Here is a 14,126-nt window from a genome sequence, read left to right as displayed (position 1 = left end):
TTCAGAAAGTAAGCATGCAGGTACAGCAGGCAGTGAAGAAAGCTAATGGCATGTTGGGCCTCATTGCGAGAGGATTTGAGCTTAGGAGCAAGGAGGTCCTACTGTAGTTGTACATGGCCCTGGTGAGACCAGACCTGGAGTATTGTGTACAGTTTTGTTACTAATTTCAGGAAGGACATTATTACTATTGAGGGAGTGCAGCATTGGTTCACAAGGTTAATTCCCAGGATAGAGGGACTGACATATGATGAAATAATTGGTTGACTGGGCATATATTCACTGGAATTTAGAAGGATGAGAGGATATCTTATAGAAACATAGAAAATTCTTAAAGGATTGGACAGGCTAGATGCAGGAAAATTGTTCCCAATTTTGGGAGTCCAGCACCAGGGATCACAATTTAAGAATAAGGGGTAGGCCATTTAGGACTGAGATGAGGAAAAACTTTTTGACCCAGAGAGTTGTGAATCTGTGGAATTCTCTGCCACAGGAGGCAGTGGAGGCCAATTCACTGGATGGTTTCAAGAGAGGGTTACATTTAGCTCTAATGGAAATAAGGGATATGGGGAGAAAGCAGGAACTGGGTACTGATTTGTCGGGGTACTGCATTGGTCGGTGGGAGCGCTGCAAGCCGGCAGCCCTGCCAGCAGCGTGTTTGTTTTTTCTACTTTTTTTTTTTTTTAGTATGTCCCAATGTATGTTTTTAATGTTTCTCGGTGTGTCTTGTGGGGGGGTAAGGGAGAAATCGTTTTGGTCGCCTCCTCCACGGAGAGGCGACTTTTTCCATGTTAGCTCCCCCGTGGCCTAACATCGAGGATTGGTGCGGCCTTTCCCGGAGACGCGACCGGTCTGTGCCCAGCACGGACTCTTGTCGCGGAGTGGACGAACACTCGCCGGGGGTCACCGGAGGGGAGCGCTCCGTTCGCTGGCCCACAGCAGCCGCGGTCTGTGGAGCTCCAGCTGGCGTGGCGTCCGCAGCCTGGGATCCCTCGTTGGGGACCCGGGAGGTGAAGAGCTCCGACTGCTGGTCTGCGGCCTACTTTTACCCCGGGCGCGGCGGGGACTCACCATCCGGAGCGGGGTCCCTCGCCGGGGATCCCTGGAGAGGAGCTCTGACGCCGGCCCTGTAGTCTGCAGTGCTTCTGGCTGTGGCGTGGAGGGGACTTTAAATCTTCGACAGCCGGCCTGCGACCTATACCATCTTGAAGCCGCGGTCTCTGGTGCGGAGGCACCGATTCAGGACTTACCTTATCAGCACTCACCTGGGCCTACCCTGTCTGTACATCTGGATGCCTGCAGCAGTGACTGCGGAGGGTTGAGGTCCCGACCACAGGGGAAAATGAAGGACTGGCCTGTGGTGGATGTTTGTGTTAATTTTTTTTATTGTGTATTGTGTGTTCTTTCTTATTGTACCGCTGCTGGCAAATTCATTTCACTTGCACTTATTTGCAAGTGACAAATAAAACTTGATTGATTGATTTTGGATGATCAACCATGATCATATTGAATGGCGGTGCTGGCACGAAGGGCCGAATGGCCTACTTCGTGCCAGCCCAAGGGAGAACGGTACTCACGTGAGGGCGATCCGGCTCGGGGCTGGAACGGTGCTCCGGTGGCTGGGACGGCGTTCTGGCGGCGGTGACCTGAGTCCGGGGTTCAGCCGCGGGCCAGCGGCTGCGTGTGCTGGATTGGAGGTCGGCAGCTTCGACCACCCCCGGGCCGCGGTGTTTGAACCGGCCCGTTTGTGGGGTTCGGTGAGCCGCGGGACTGTTGTGCCATCGCCCGGTGGGGAATCGCCTCAGCGCAGAGGGAGAAGAGGAGGGAAGAGACAGTAACCCTAAGATTTTTGCCTCCACCACAGTGAGGAGGTGCTTGGAGGACTCACTGTGGTGGTGTTAATTTGTGTTTATTGTTGTTTATTATTGTATGATTGTATGTATGACTGCAGGCACGAAATTTCGTTCAGACCGTAAGGTCTGAATGACAATAAAGGTATTCAATTCAATTCAATACTCCTGCACCTATTTCCTATATTTAACTAACATTATTACTGCAGTGGGGTCCCAGTCTGGGTCCAATGTTGGGTCAGAGTGAGGTCTAGAGTCCAGGTGTGAGGTCTGGGCTCTTCCCGTTCCCAGCTGGGCCTTACCGGTCCGGGTAAGTGGTCAGGGTCGGTTACTGGAGCTGGGGGGTCTCTGGTAAATCGCCAGCACCAGCAACAGCCAGGCCGCGCCGGCCGGGCCGACTGGGAGAGAGGGAGGGTGGCGGGATTTGGTGCGGGTGGAGTGCGCGAGGGGGCGCTGTTGTGTGACTCGGTGTTGATCAAAGATACTGTTCTATAATCTTTGGTGTTGATGTCGCGGTAACCGGAAGGTGGCGTTCTTACCAGGGGGAGGGGCCGGGCCACGTGGGGCGGGGCCGGGCTGGGCCGCAGTGGGTGTGGTCACGTGATGCGCGAGTGGACGGGGCCGGTTAATGTATGACGCGATTATGGGTGGGGCCGGGCCGCTGTGGGCGTGGTCAGATAACGTAAGTGTGCGGGGGCCAGGGCCGTGCGACGCGGGTGAGGGCGGGGCCGTGTGATGTAATTGTGGCCGGGGACGGAGCCGTGTTGCCAGGGGCGGGGCCATCCGACGCGGTTGAGGGCGGGGCCGTGTTGCCGGGGACGGGACCGTGTGATGTAATTGTGGGCGGGGCCGTGTGCCAGGGTGGGGCCGTGTGGCGGGGCCATGCGACGCGGGCCGAGGGCGGGGCCGTGTGCCGGGGGCGGGACCGTGTGATGTAATTGTGGGCGGGGCCGTGTGCCAGGGTGGGGCCGTGCGACGCGGGCCGGGGGCGGGGCCGTGTGCTGGGGGCGGGGCCAAGCCGCGCTTCACCTGGGGCTCGGGTCGGCGCCGCCAGTCCGGGACTGACTGAGGGACGAGCGGCAGCAGCGGTGAGAGGGAGCGCGGTGGCGGGGATGTGTGGCTGAGGGAGAGAGGGGAGAGCCCGGCGCTTGCGGCTCGGTCCACTCCCCACACTGGGGTTCCGGGCATCCACCGGCAATGAGGAGACACGGGGCGGGCAGGTAGCGGGATGGCGGGAACGGGGAGGACAGGTGGGGGCGCCGGCACTGGGCGGAGGTCCACCTGTGCCCAAGCAGGTGTTGGAGTAGCCCGGGACAGGGGAAAAGTGCTGTTGGTGGGAGGGCAGTGGGCGCAGTGTTTTTGTCGGGAAGTTTGTACGGTTGCCCCAGGAGAGTGCCCTGAAGCGCACTGAACGGGAGCTTCCCGTTGCATGCATGAGTCCTGCTCCTGTAATGATGTCAGGTTATGATTCAATCCCCTCAAGGTGCTCACCCTCAGAGCATCTCCTGTACACATGGTGTGTATGAGCCTGGTCCAGATTCTTCTGAATCGTCTGAATTTGTAGTCGGCGGGCAGTACTCTGTATATCGCCAACTTGTTCAATTGTAACCTTCTCCCTCCCTCTGGCTGTTGGTGGTGGATGACTTGCCAGTGATCATGCCAACTGATGGTGAGGATGGGTGGTTAAACATGGTCTCGATGGAAGTGCTTATTGCCTTGCAATTTAATGGCACACATATTCGCCATTTAGTGTCATGGAAATGGGTCATTTGCCCAATTTGGGCATGCTGACCAAAGTGCCAACGAGAAAGCTACAGTTGGGCAGTTTATCCCATATATGCACCACTGTGTTTAAAATGTGCTGCCTGGGTCCCCTTTAAATCTTTCCCCTCTCCCCCTAAACCCACACCCTCTAGATTTAGACTCCCCTACCCTGCGAAAAAGACTGACTGTCTGTTGTCCATGCTGCTCAAGATTTTAAATACTTCTTACGAAGTCATGCCTCAATCCTACACTCCAGGATGAGAATCCACAGCCTATCCAGTCTCTATATCTTGAACCCTCCATTTTGAGCAACACCCTTATGAATCTTTTTTTCACCCTCTCTAGTTGAATTACACCCTTCCTATAATATGGCAACTAGAATAGTACTCCAGGTGTGTTTTGTACAGCTGCAACAGGAGATCCCAAATCTTGTGCTAAGTGCCAAGACCAATGAAGACAAGTATGTCAAATGACTTTTTCACCAGCCTGTCAGTCCACATGTTCCACTTTTGGGAACTATGTATTGGTCTCTGTTCTATAATGCTCTCCAGGACTATGCAAATCACTGCCCTGGGTTCTGCCCTGCTTTAAGTATCCAAAATGCATCACTCTGCACTTGTCCAAGTTAAATTCAATGTGCTGTTCCCATGTTGTGTTTTCCCAGTTAATCTTCATCCTATTATAACCCGATGACCTTTTTTACTGTCTGCTACACCAATTTTGCTCGTATGCAAACTTACTAATCATAGTACCTGTACCTATGTTCTTGTGCAGTTTCATCCCATGTTGTCCAGGCATTGCTGCATGCAGGGAGGGCTGCATCATTTACTGAGGAGCTGTGAGTGGAATTGATGCTTGTGCAATAATCAGTGAACTTCCCATCTTCTGACCTAATGGAGGGAAGGTCATTGCTGAAGCTGCTAAAGATGGATGGGCCTGGGCTCCTTCCCTAAGACTAGGATCTTCTTCTTGCGTATGGCGTGCACAACCTAAAGTTGTTGTACAACGTGTTATATTTGATTGTGCACACCAGGTTGATTGCATTTGTCAAAACAGGGCGGACCACGTGAAGGTAGCAATCTCCCAACCCAAGACTGGGATGATTTAACTCTAACAATCATCTCCCTGTGTGTGAGCTATAATAGTGTTCACAGGAGTATCTGAAGAAGGGCCTCGACCCAAAACGTCACCCCTTCCTTCTCTCCAGAGATGCTGCCTGTCCCGCTGAGTTACTCCAGATTTTTGTGTATCCACTGGAGTATTTTCCCTTTGACCAGCCGGATGTCCTACTCTGATAAATGTTACCTGATGCCAAGTGGTCACTTGTCTTGCCTCCTGGAATGGTCCTGTGGAGCAGGTATTGTTCACAGCAGTGCCCAAATATACTCCAGGAATGAGAGATGACAGAGAAACAATAGACCAGATTGGGTTTATGCTGCTCTGTGTGCAGGACAGCCTGGCAGCAGCAGAGGAAAGCACCCTCTCCTTTGCTGCATTATTTCCCACCCCTCTCCGTGCAACCTTTATGGGGACTTCAACCCCTTCATTGTGAACTTGAGCTGCATGCTTTCAGATGGGGTTAATGCAGTCATAGCATGCCAAGTAATACAGTTCCAATGTTATTTTAACGCTGCCACTTCTAAACTTTGGAAATCAATCATGCCACTTTGTATTTACAGACTTCTATAAACATTGAATGTGTTGCATTAAGGACTAAAGCCTATAATCTTTTTGAATATGTAAGCTGTATCCTGCTATCCTTTATATGACTACTAACTGCCCAATTTGTCTGAACAATTTTCAGTTTATTGATGGGGAGAAACTCAGCTTATTTGCACTCTGTAAATTAATCAAACAAACCTATGTCTGTTGACGTAAAGTCTATTGTTTTACACAAAACAAAATTCTGCACAGAAAGCACAAATTGTGTCCTTGGGTTAATTTTGTTCTGTGTCTCAGTACGTGCAGTTCCTGTCAGATTGTGTAATTCGCATTGATTGGAAGTTCCTACTCAAAGATGACTCCAGAGTGTCCTCTTCATGTCCTGGCCGAACTGTGTGGCCTTGTTGATCTCACCTTGAACTAAACCTGTTCTTGCTACACTCTACCAACAACCCAAACCCCATGACCTTGTGCACTGTTCATGCCACCCACACCATGTGACTGACCTTCCTGCCGCTGTCCATTGAAGGCAGGGGAATTGCAGGCTATGGTAGTAGACCAGGCTAATTGGAAGGTAAGGATTGGCATTATTAGCTGTCTTTATGACCTAGAGCGAGTTCTTCCACTGCAGCAGTGAGGGTGGGTTGGGGAAGGGAAGAGATGGTATTACTCATTGTGATAGCGGGTAGCCACTGGTGGTCCTGCATTGTTATTCATTAGTGGGGAGTGTACACACTTCACAGGCAAGGAGGACTATCACAATCTAATGGATGACATCTGTTCTTGCCAGGTGTGCAACATGAGAGCCATGGAACACAGCATACTAAAGTGCCTCCTCTTCATATCACTCTGCTCGGCATTTGGTGAGTTGCATTTGGCCTGGGACAGTTTATAACATGTATGTAACCATGTGTACCAGGAGAGTATGCACCTGCACTGGATGAGACTGTATCCAGAGTACAGACTATGGATTAGACCGTGCACTTATATCGCCGCTGTATATCCAAAGAGCATGCACTTTTAGGAGTTTAGTTTGGAGTCCACAGTCTCCCGGGTAGGTGTACATGCACAGTATGGGTACTCGGGTCAGGGGGTGGTGAACAGGAATGCAGTGCAACAGAGACACCAAGTGTGCCTTGTGTGTGGCTGGGATTTGTACATCTAGACTGTGTGGAACCACTGGGGAAAGGGCATTATATCCAGCAACTAACCTTCTGCAGGTGAGTTTGTATCTCCAGAGAGCACACATCATAGCGCAATGTCCAGGAGCTTCTGGGGAAGGGGCATTATATCCAGAGAACATGCACTTCCTGTAGGAGTCTCTGTATCCAGACAGCAAGCACCTTGTGAAGTGTGAACCCTCTGGGTTGGACAGTATATCCAGACAGAGTGCCTCCCTGGCAACATACACCCAAGTATAGATCCTCTTTGGTTCCTGCTGGTTATTGTGTGTGTTTACACTGCCTTAGACTTCTTTCTTGTCACTAGGATCTGCCCTGGAATGTTATGTGTGTGAATCTAAAGAAGACTCTCTGTGCACTAAGCAGTCATGTGGCAATGACCAGGACGCCTGCCTGAACGTCACCTTTCACAGTACGTATTTTGGGGTTGTCCGCTTCTGCTAACACGCAGAGAGAAAGAAAACTTCGTAACACTGCCCTTGATATTCTTTCCAACTAGTGGCCCTTGCCTCTAACCTGCCATTACAATTGATCCCCACACTGCTCTCCATGTGGCCTTATCAACCACTTCCTTCTGTTTTACACAGAAACCAGTCTGTGGTGTGAGATGTCAGAGTTGGAGGAGATTGTGTTGTGTCCTTCTCCCAGAGACTGGATAGTTAATCTGAGAAAATGGCCACTTTCACCAGAGCCTGGATGTGCTGGGGAGGGTATGACTTATCTCTTCTCCGTCCAGTGAGTGGGGGGAAAGGTCATCTACAAGGAAAAGCTCTGGTGTCCTTGCAAATGGCAGAACCATTAGAACTGAAAGTGAATACTGGGGTATAAAGAACATGGTTGGAGTTCAGAGATGTGGGTCTTAGTTTAAGTGATTCAGTCAACATAGAGCACCAAGACGATGTGATCATGATCGATGTCCAAAGTGGAACCCCAGTGGATGCGAGTGGACAGCACAATCACTTATATATTTGTGTACAACTTCTCAATGGAAACTAATTTTACATTAACATTCTGCTGAAAGGATGATGAACTAGTTTCAGATCACTGGCAGTCAGGTGACAAAGGATACAATCTAAAGGGATTTCAAAATCATTTGGAAAGATTAATATGGGTGTTGAGCATCATTTGCAAAAGGCAACCTTACAATTCTCAGTGGTAGTCAAAAATGCTGGAGAAAATCAGCGGGTGAGGCAGCATCTATGAAGCAAAGGAAATGGGCAACGTTTCGGGTCGAGACCCTTCTTCAGACTTACAATTCTGTGGCTTTTTATGAAGCAGCTGCCTAAATAAATATAGAAAAATGCCGTGGGAGTTTAGTTTGCAGGTTAAAGTCACAAATTACTTTATGTAAAGGAAACTCCTTCATGTCAGGATTTAACAAGTCAGATGGGAATCGGTAATGGAATTCTCTTGAACCAAGTGTCTTGAGATTTCTGAAGTTGTCTTGCAAATGTCCATGGTTTTGCCAACTTGGCAAAAGTTTACCTATGCTGTCATTTCTCTCACCTTGTGACTGAATGTGCCTCATCTGCACACTTTCCACTTCCAGGTGAAGAATGGCACTTGCCCCACTCCCTAATAAGTATTATTTCCCCACGCTAATTTGTATGGCTGGTGATGAGAATCTTAGATGTTTGTAAATGGACTGGTTGGAGTTGGGCTCCTTTTAAGGGGGGAAACTAACTGAATAACAAACCAGAAAGCCAGGTGTAGTCATGGGACCATGCTGTGGTTGAACTTGGGTCTTTGGAAGTTGGACACAAAATGCTGAAGTAACTCAGTGGGTGAGGCAGCATCTCTGGAGAGAAGGAATGCATGACGTTTTGGGTCGAGACCCTTCTTCAGACTGAAATCTGGAAGTTGGACTTGGTTCAGAGATGGTGCCTCTTTCCCTGCAGTGGACCACTTCCGTTCCTACACACCCTCCCTGGCCCCTCCAAACACCTTGTGCTTCCCCAACTTCCTCCTCCCTGCCACCAAACATTTTTTGCTGCACTCCCTCTGGTTTCACTGTCCAATCGATAATCATTTGTTAATCTGTTCTTATTCCTGTAAGACAATCATTTCTTCCGCCGCTGCTGGACCAAGCGAAAGTGTAACAACAAGGACGTGCAGGCGGGGTTCAATATCGAGTCGGGATTGACACTTAGCTGCTGCAGCTTGAACTTGTGCAACTCCAAGAGCGGTGTGGAGCCTGGACCAGTCGTACACATCTATCTGCTGGGTCTGCTCTCTGCTTTTACCAGTCTGCATCTGTGCTGGTCCCAAAGCTGAAAACATCCCTCGTTCCTGTACATCCTCTGTTCACCGTTTAAGGAAGGAAGGATTGTCCTGAATGCCATGAGCTGTACTTCCTTGGGTTACCCACTAAATGTCTGTGGTCTTTGTATTGCACTCATCTCCCCACCCACCCCCCTCCCTCCAAAAGATGGAGCACATTCCCTCCAGAAGATTGGGGTCACTGCTCATTTCAACTGGCATTTGATAGGTTCTGTCATCTTCTAAAACCACTGCACTGGAGATTAAACCAGAGTATTAAACCTTGCAGCTACTGTGCAAATGGTTACTCATGCCTGACCTGAACCTGTGTCAATGAATGCATATCTAACATATTCGATGCACCCCATGTCTTCAATTCTCCAACTCCCTTGCATTAACTAACCCAGCCCAAGGCTAATAATGCGCAACAGACAGATTAAGATGCTGCTTCCAGGTAACAATCTGTTCTGGTCTGGTCTAATGCTCAAGATGCCAGCAGAAACTAATGATGGCTTTGTTGCGGAGTAATTTGCACCCAATGAATGATGGGGTAAAGTGACATGTATATACTTTACTGATGCTTTTGTACTTTGCAATTATTGATTATAAATAAAAAACCTTTTTTGGTAAAAGTATTTTTTGTGTGGTTATGGAAACTGAAGAGGGTTCAGAGTAATGGTGATGAGGGGAATGTCACATTGTTGGCCTGTGGAAGATGAAGAACCAACACAAAATGAAATGCTGTTTGACCTGTCTCATGCTGGTAATGTTTGGAGTATCTACAGCAAAAGCTGTCCTGGCATTGCTGAACATGACAACTCAAGACCAGGTTTTCATGAGCTGCCGTGGCTCAGCTGCTGCTGCAAGACTGCTTGACTATAATCTAAGGTGGACAAAAGTGCTGGAGAAACACAGTGGGTGCAGCAGTATCTATGGAGCAAAGGAAATAGGCAGCATAGAAACGTTCGGCCCAAAACAGACTGATGCAGGGTGGGAGGGGGGAAGGAGGAAGGAGGAAGGGGAAGGGGAAAGGGAAGGAGCCGGAGGGCTGAGGGAGAGCTGGGAAGGGGAGGAAACAAGTCCTACTGGAAATTGGAGGTCAATGTTCAAGCAGACTGCCCAAGCGGAATACGAGGTGCTGCTCTTCCAATTTCCGGTGGTGCTCACTCTGGCCATGGAGGAGGCCCAGGACAGAAAGGTCGGATTCGGAATGGGAGGGGGTGTAGAAGTGCTGAGCCACAGGGAGACCAGGTTGGTTAATGCGGACTGAGCGGAGGTGTTCGGGCAAAACGGTCGCCAAGCCTACGCTTGGTCTCACCGATGTAGATCAGCGGATGCAATAGATGAGGTTGGAGGAGATGCAGGTGGACCTCTGTTACACCTGGAACGATTGCTTGGGTCCTTGAATGGAGTCGACGGGGGAGGTAAAGCGACAAGTGTAGCATCTCTTGCGGCTGCAAGGGAAAGTACCCATAATCTAACTTTGTGCATGGTTATATTAATCTGGATTGGTGATGGCACAATTTGATGGTACAGTGGACAGTAAAGATGGTAGCAGGATTAAGATAAACTGGGAAAGTGTGTAAAGAAATGGCAGATAGAATTTAACTGAAAAAGAAGTGAAGAGGCAGGACGTGAATGGCAGAGGGCAGTGTTCTAAATTATACAAGGGGCACATTGTACATAGTTTGGTGGAAATTATGAAATGTAGCCAGGGTGGTAATGGCACAGGACTTGCTTGCCTTCATTGGTTGGGGTATAAGAGATGGAATATTGAATACAATTCCAGTTGCTATGTAATTAGAGAGGGTGCAGAATTTATTGACAAGGATGTTGCTGAAAATGAGGGGTTTGAGTTACAAGGAGTGACTGGATAGGCTGAAACTAATTTATGGAGTGATCTTAGAGGTTCCTAAAACTCAAGGTGGAAGGGGAGTCTAAAATTAGACAGCATATGCATAAGGTGAGAGAGAATGTTTTTCACACATTGGGTGGTGGGTATATGAAACGAGGTGCTGTAGAATGTGCAGAGGCGGGTACAATGAGAATGTTTGGAAGAGTTGGACAGTGACATGGATAGGAAAGGTTAAAAGACATGGGACAAACAGGACTAGCTGCCAGAGGTACTTTGTTCAGTGTGGACATTTGGCCAAATGGCCTATTCCATGCTGTTTGGGTGGTTCACCCTGACCCAACCATTGGTGCGGAAGATTTACAGCAGTCAATTAAACTATCAATCTGCACAATTTTGGGATGCGGGATGAAAATTGAGCACTACGGAAAAACCCACATGCTCACAGGAAGATTATGCAAACTCCATACAGATTGCATCCGAGGTCAGGACCAGGGCCTCTGGAGTCGTGAGGCAGCAGCAGCTTTCTTGACTGAATGGCCTGTCCCACTTTCACGACCTCTGCCGAGTTTGCCCTTGACTCATACTCGCAGCATGGGCGTCACAAGGTCGTAGGTAGGTCGTGATGATAGTCGTAGGTACTCGTGGCATCAAGTAGGTCGGGGTGTTTTTTCAACATGATGAAAAATGTCCATGAGTAAAAAAAGGTTGTGAATTAGGTCGTGAAAGTGGGACAGGCCCTTAACTTGTGATTTATTTGGCAGCTTCAGAACATGCATGGCTGCACTAGAGGGATTCCTTGCTGCAGTTGTGCTCAATCACTGGAGGCTGTGGGCCATTGAGGAAGGGTCAGAGTCAATGGTACAGGAGGTACATATCTCCACGTGGCACAATCCTTTATCCCACAACAGTAGGCATCATCTGGAACGCTGATGAGCAATATATGTACATCAACAAGTTTAAGGCTTACAATAACTGGAGAGATCGAAGACAGAGGCGTGATATGGGTGATATGGGGGTGGGGATTGATGGCAAGATTCAGTGGGGAGGGGACAGGAAGGATGAACCAAGGGGGAAGAAACCTAGGCAGATGAGAATGGCGGGGGAGAGATATGTGCAGATGGTACCAGGCCAATGGAATACGGAGCACTTACCCTGTTCCTTTCCCACTCCGACCAGCCCACCCAAAGCATCTTGGTTCCCTCCTCACCCCCTCTGCCATTACTGGACATTTCTGTCCCCATGTTGATCAGCCATGATTCTCTATCCTTACACGCTCCACCTGGCTCCATCTTTCCATCACACTCCTACCCACCTCCACCCCCTCCTGTAGCTGAGCAGTTTCAGGAAGGGTTCCAACCCAAACTGTCAACCCATCCCTTTTCTCCGGAGATTTTAACCCACCAGTCCCCATCTTACTCCCTTCTTCCAGTGAGGCTCAGCCTCAAACATCAATCTTCCCTTTTGCTCCACAGGTGATTCCAGCATCTGCAGATCCCCATCTGTGGGACGATGGTGCGCCACACTCCCATGTCTGGAATGCTCTCTTGGTGGAGGTCAGGGTGAGCAGTACCTGCAAATTCCTGTCCTCCGGATAATTTCTGCCTCATGTCCGTTTGTTGCTCAGAGGTCAGCTATGCTCTGTATGCAGACAAGGATGACCTGGTACATTTTGATCTCGGTAAAGAACAGGTTACGAACAGTCTGTGTGCTGGGATGAGCCAGCACTGTTGGCTTGAAGAACCCTGGTGACTTCCTGGCTGGGACAGGTTTCTCCTCGTGTAGAGACTTCCTTGAGACATTCATCCAACAGCCGGTACCTGAGGAACAGCCCATGGGCCAGGAAGAGCACCAACATGACCAGGAGGGGGGATGTTCCTGTTTAACTCAAGAGCTTAATCTTTCTGCTGGGCTAAGTCCTCATGGGGAGGCAGTTCTCATAAATATCCTGCACAAACAAGTAAATCAAGCCACCCATCCTACACACCCACACCAAGTTACTACAGTGAGAGGGTACACAAAAATGCTGGAGAAACTCAGCGGGTGCAGCAGCATCTATGGAGCGAAGGAAATAGGCAACGTTTCGGGCCGAAACCCCACAACCTACTACAGTGAGAGTACTGATCATTGATAACAACCACTGAAAACTCAACTGCCCACCCACACCCATAACCACAGGTGATACATTTTAACCTTCCCCCTCTTGCAGGTCCACCTGCTCTGGTTATAACACATCAATTAATTAATCTCTGCTCCTGTTACCCGAATGCTTCTCCACAAGGGCACTGTGCTTAAAGCACTCGAACCGTCACAGTAAATATCACTTCTTTTCACCCTGTGCTTGTGAACAATGGTTGAAAGTTTTCAGTGATTGTTATCAATGATCAGTATTCCCACCACAGTAACGTGTGCAGCAGGGAACGATGCACTTCACAATACATTTCTTTGGTCTGAGGGTGGTGAATCTGTGGAATTCATTGTCATAGAAAGCAGTGGAGACCATCAATTGATATTTTTAAGGCTAAGATAGATAGATTCTTGATTAGTACGGGTATCAGGGGTTATGGGGAGAAGGCTGGAGAATGCGGTTGAGGGGGAAAGATAGATCAGCCGTGGTTGAATGGTGGAGTTGACGATGGGCTGAATGGCTTAATTCTGCTATCACTTATGAATTTATGAACATTGACATGCACTGGGTAGAGAGGTGCACTGAGACATGGAACCGGACTTACTCGAATTAGAAAAATCTCTTGTGAATCTCCAAATAAGGTTCAGTTTAACCCTTTGTACCAGGGTATATAGTAATGAAGGCCTGATGAAGACAGTTGGTATTACCTTTCACTGTGTTCACCAGAGTCAGTGTAAACACGGGGTACTCCAACTAACTGCTCAGACAGGAAGTCTCTGCAGAGGGTAGTGAGGGGAGCAGAGAGGAACATTGGCGTCTCCCTACCCTCGGTACAAGAACTGTTCCAGAGCCGCTGCCTGAAAAAAGCACGGAGCATAGCTAAGGACAAACTGCACCCCCTCCACACACATCTGGATCTCCTGCCATCAGGCAAGAGATACCGTAGCATCAAAGCCCGGACAACCAGACTGAACAGCTTCCTTCCACAGGCTGAGGCTGCTAAACAGTCACTCCACCTGATTCTGCTGCTTTGCACTGACAATTTAATAACTCTGGCACTGGCCACTTAAATCAGCTGCCCTGGACATTTTATGACTGTTTTTACTGTATTTAAATGTTGCTGTTTTTACCTGCACTTTTTAATTATTCGTACTGTTTTACCAGGGACTGGATTGTTTTTTATTGTTTTTATTATGTGTGAAATGTTTAAGTTTTATGTGCGATGCTCCGGTATTCCCTGGGAAACGTCTTCTCATTTTGCACTGTACAATTGTTGCTTTGCAAGATGACAATAAAGGGTGATTGATTGATTGTGGTGGCATCTCTCACCTGCATAAGCAGACTGATGACTACTCCATATTCCTGTCACTTTTACTCCCATATGTTTAAAGAATAGCTAAACAATAGTGGTTCTCCTCACCATCCTACCATGC

The 14,126-nt window shown here is 48.9% G+C and overlaps 1 protein-coding gene across 1 annotated transcript; it reads left to right on the top strand.

Moving 5' to 3' along the window:
* The first annotated feature begins 2,835 nt into the window (after window positions 1-2,835).
* Window positions 2,836-9,348, top strand: LOC116984856 (CD59 glycoprotein-like). The gene is made up of 4 exons (XM_033039278.1): window positions 2,836-2,935; window positions 6,064-6,136; window positions 6,762-6,866; window positions 8,511-9,348. The coding sequence occupies exons 2-4, from the start codon at window positions 6,073-6,075 to the stop codon at window positions 8,726-8,728; spliced, it is 387 nt and encodes a 128-aa protein (XP_032895169.1). The 5' UTR covers window positions 2,836-2,935; window positions 6,064-6,072; the 3' UTR covers window positions 8,729-9,348.
* The last annotated feature ends 4,778 nt before the right edge of the window (window positions 9,349-14,126 follow it).

The sequence above is a fragment of the Amblyraja radiata genome, chromosome 20, assembly GCF_010909765.2.
Source record: "Amblyraja radiata isolate CabotCenter1 chromosome 20, sAmbRad1.1.pri, whole genome shotgun sequence".
In the NCBI taxonomy this organism is placed as follows: Eukaryota; Metazoa; Chordata; class Chondrichthyes; order Rajiformes; family Rajidae; genus Amblyraja; species Amblyraja radiata.
This window is presented reverse-complemented; position numbering and strand designations above follow the sequence as displayed.